The sequence below is a fragment of the Lipotes vexillifer genome, unplaced genomic scaffold (assembly GCF_000442215.2).
Source record: "Lipotes vexillifer unplaced genomic scaffold, Lipotes_vexillifer_v1.1 scaffold439, whole genome shotgun sequence".
NCBI lineage: Eukaryota > Metazoa > Chordata > Mammalia > Artiodactyla > Lipotidae > Lipotes > Lipotes vexillifer.
Window position 1 is genome coordinate 2,756,697 of NW_006798732.1, and position 1,313 is coordinate 2,758,009.

Here is a 1,313-nt window from a genome sequence, read left to right on the forward strand (position 1 = left end):
AAAGAGCGGTCCTGTCAGATAGCTGCCAGTATAGAGACAAGAATTATATTTTACTTGAAGCGTCCTTCAGAAAATGATACTCTCTGAAAAGAAGTTTCCTAGCTACTAGAATGGCAGCCTCTTTAGCAGTCACTGAAAGCTTGATACGCCTTGATCAACACCAGCGTCTGATTTGGCTTTTGTGTAGTGTGCCGAAGATGAGGAAACCCGCGAGCTGGTTAGGCTGCATGGAGGACTCAGAGCCCTGGCTTCTCTCCTCAGTAACGCTGACAATAAGGAACGGCTGGCCGCTGTCACAGGGGCCGCGTGGAAATGTTCCACCAGCAAAGAGAATGTGACCAAGTAAGCGGAGGTGTCCAATGTTCCGTATTAAAATATGGCCATCAAAACACATCCTTCTATTTTCATGCTACTTTATGTAAAGAGTTGATTCTAATGCTACTCCTATAGTCTTCAAAGCTGTACATTCTGGACTAAGTTGGCAGAATTAAGGGATTCTTTCCATCCCACCATCCGACAGTGGTTTTTGTGCCTCAGTAGGAGAACGGGGGTGCTGACATAAGCTCCCTGTGCCAGGGGACTCTTTTGCACGTGGGCAGCCATGAGAAGTACCCCTGATGTTTCCTGCAGAGACCTATCAAGGTGAGGGAATGAATTTCCCACAGAATCTTTAGAAATGGAAGTGGTTTTATTCGTTTTCTTTTTCTAAAGATAAATGAGTCAGCTAAATGCCAACTAACCATGTTAGTCTTAAAGCGTAGTCATTTTCAAAAACGATTTCATTGAATTTTAAAGTATTTGTAAACTTTATGACCATTTGATTGATTTTAATCTTTGAATTTATCTTTTTGTATATTTTTAGAGTTTACACACTCTGTGATGGGTGTCCTGGGGCAACTCTTGCCCGTTTCAGGGTGATGACTTTCTTTAACAAGAAATTCACATGTTCTGTTTAGCACACAAAAAGGTTTATTTTGCTTCGTTCGTGTAAAATAATTCCTGTAACCTGAGGGAAAACCCTTAGCACAGTGGGATTGTCGACGCTCAGATTTGCTAGCAGTTGTAGTGTCTTAGGGGCTGTACAGTGTAGCACTTAAGGGCACAGAAGGTCGGGTGTGGAGGTTGACTTCACTGTTTACCAAGCTTCAGATTAGCCTTTTGACAACGGGGTTGTAACAGCATCCATATCACAGGGTGGCTGTAAAGATGGAATGAGCGTACGGTCGGCATTTAGTAAATTTTAGCTATCAGTATTACCACTAACATTATTATCAGCTAACTTTATGCCCAAAATAATACTTTCGCCTCTTTCC

The 1,313-nt window shown here is 42.3% G+C and overlaps 1 protein-coding gene across 1 annotated transcript in view; it reads left to right on the forward strand.

Moving 5' to 3' along the window:
• ODAD2 (outer dynein arm docking complex subunit 2) overlaps positions 1-1,313 on the forward strand; it is a 177,140-nt gene that overhangs the window by 54,564 nt on the left and 121,263 nt on the right. The window contains exon 14 of the mRNA XM_007470911.1: positions 188-342. Coding sequence (XP_007470973.1) covers positions 188-342 — 155 coding nt within the window. The remainder of the gene's footprint in view (positions 1-187; positions 343-1,313) is intronic.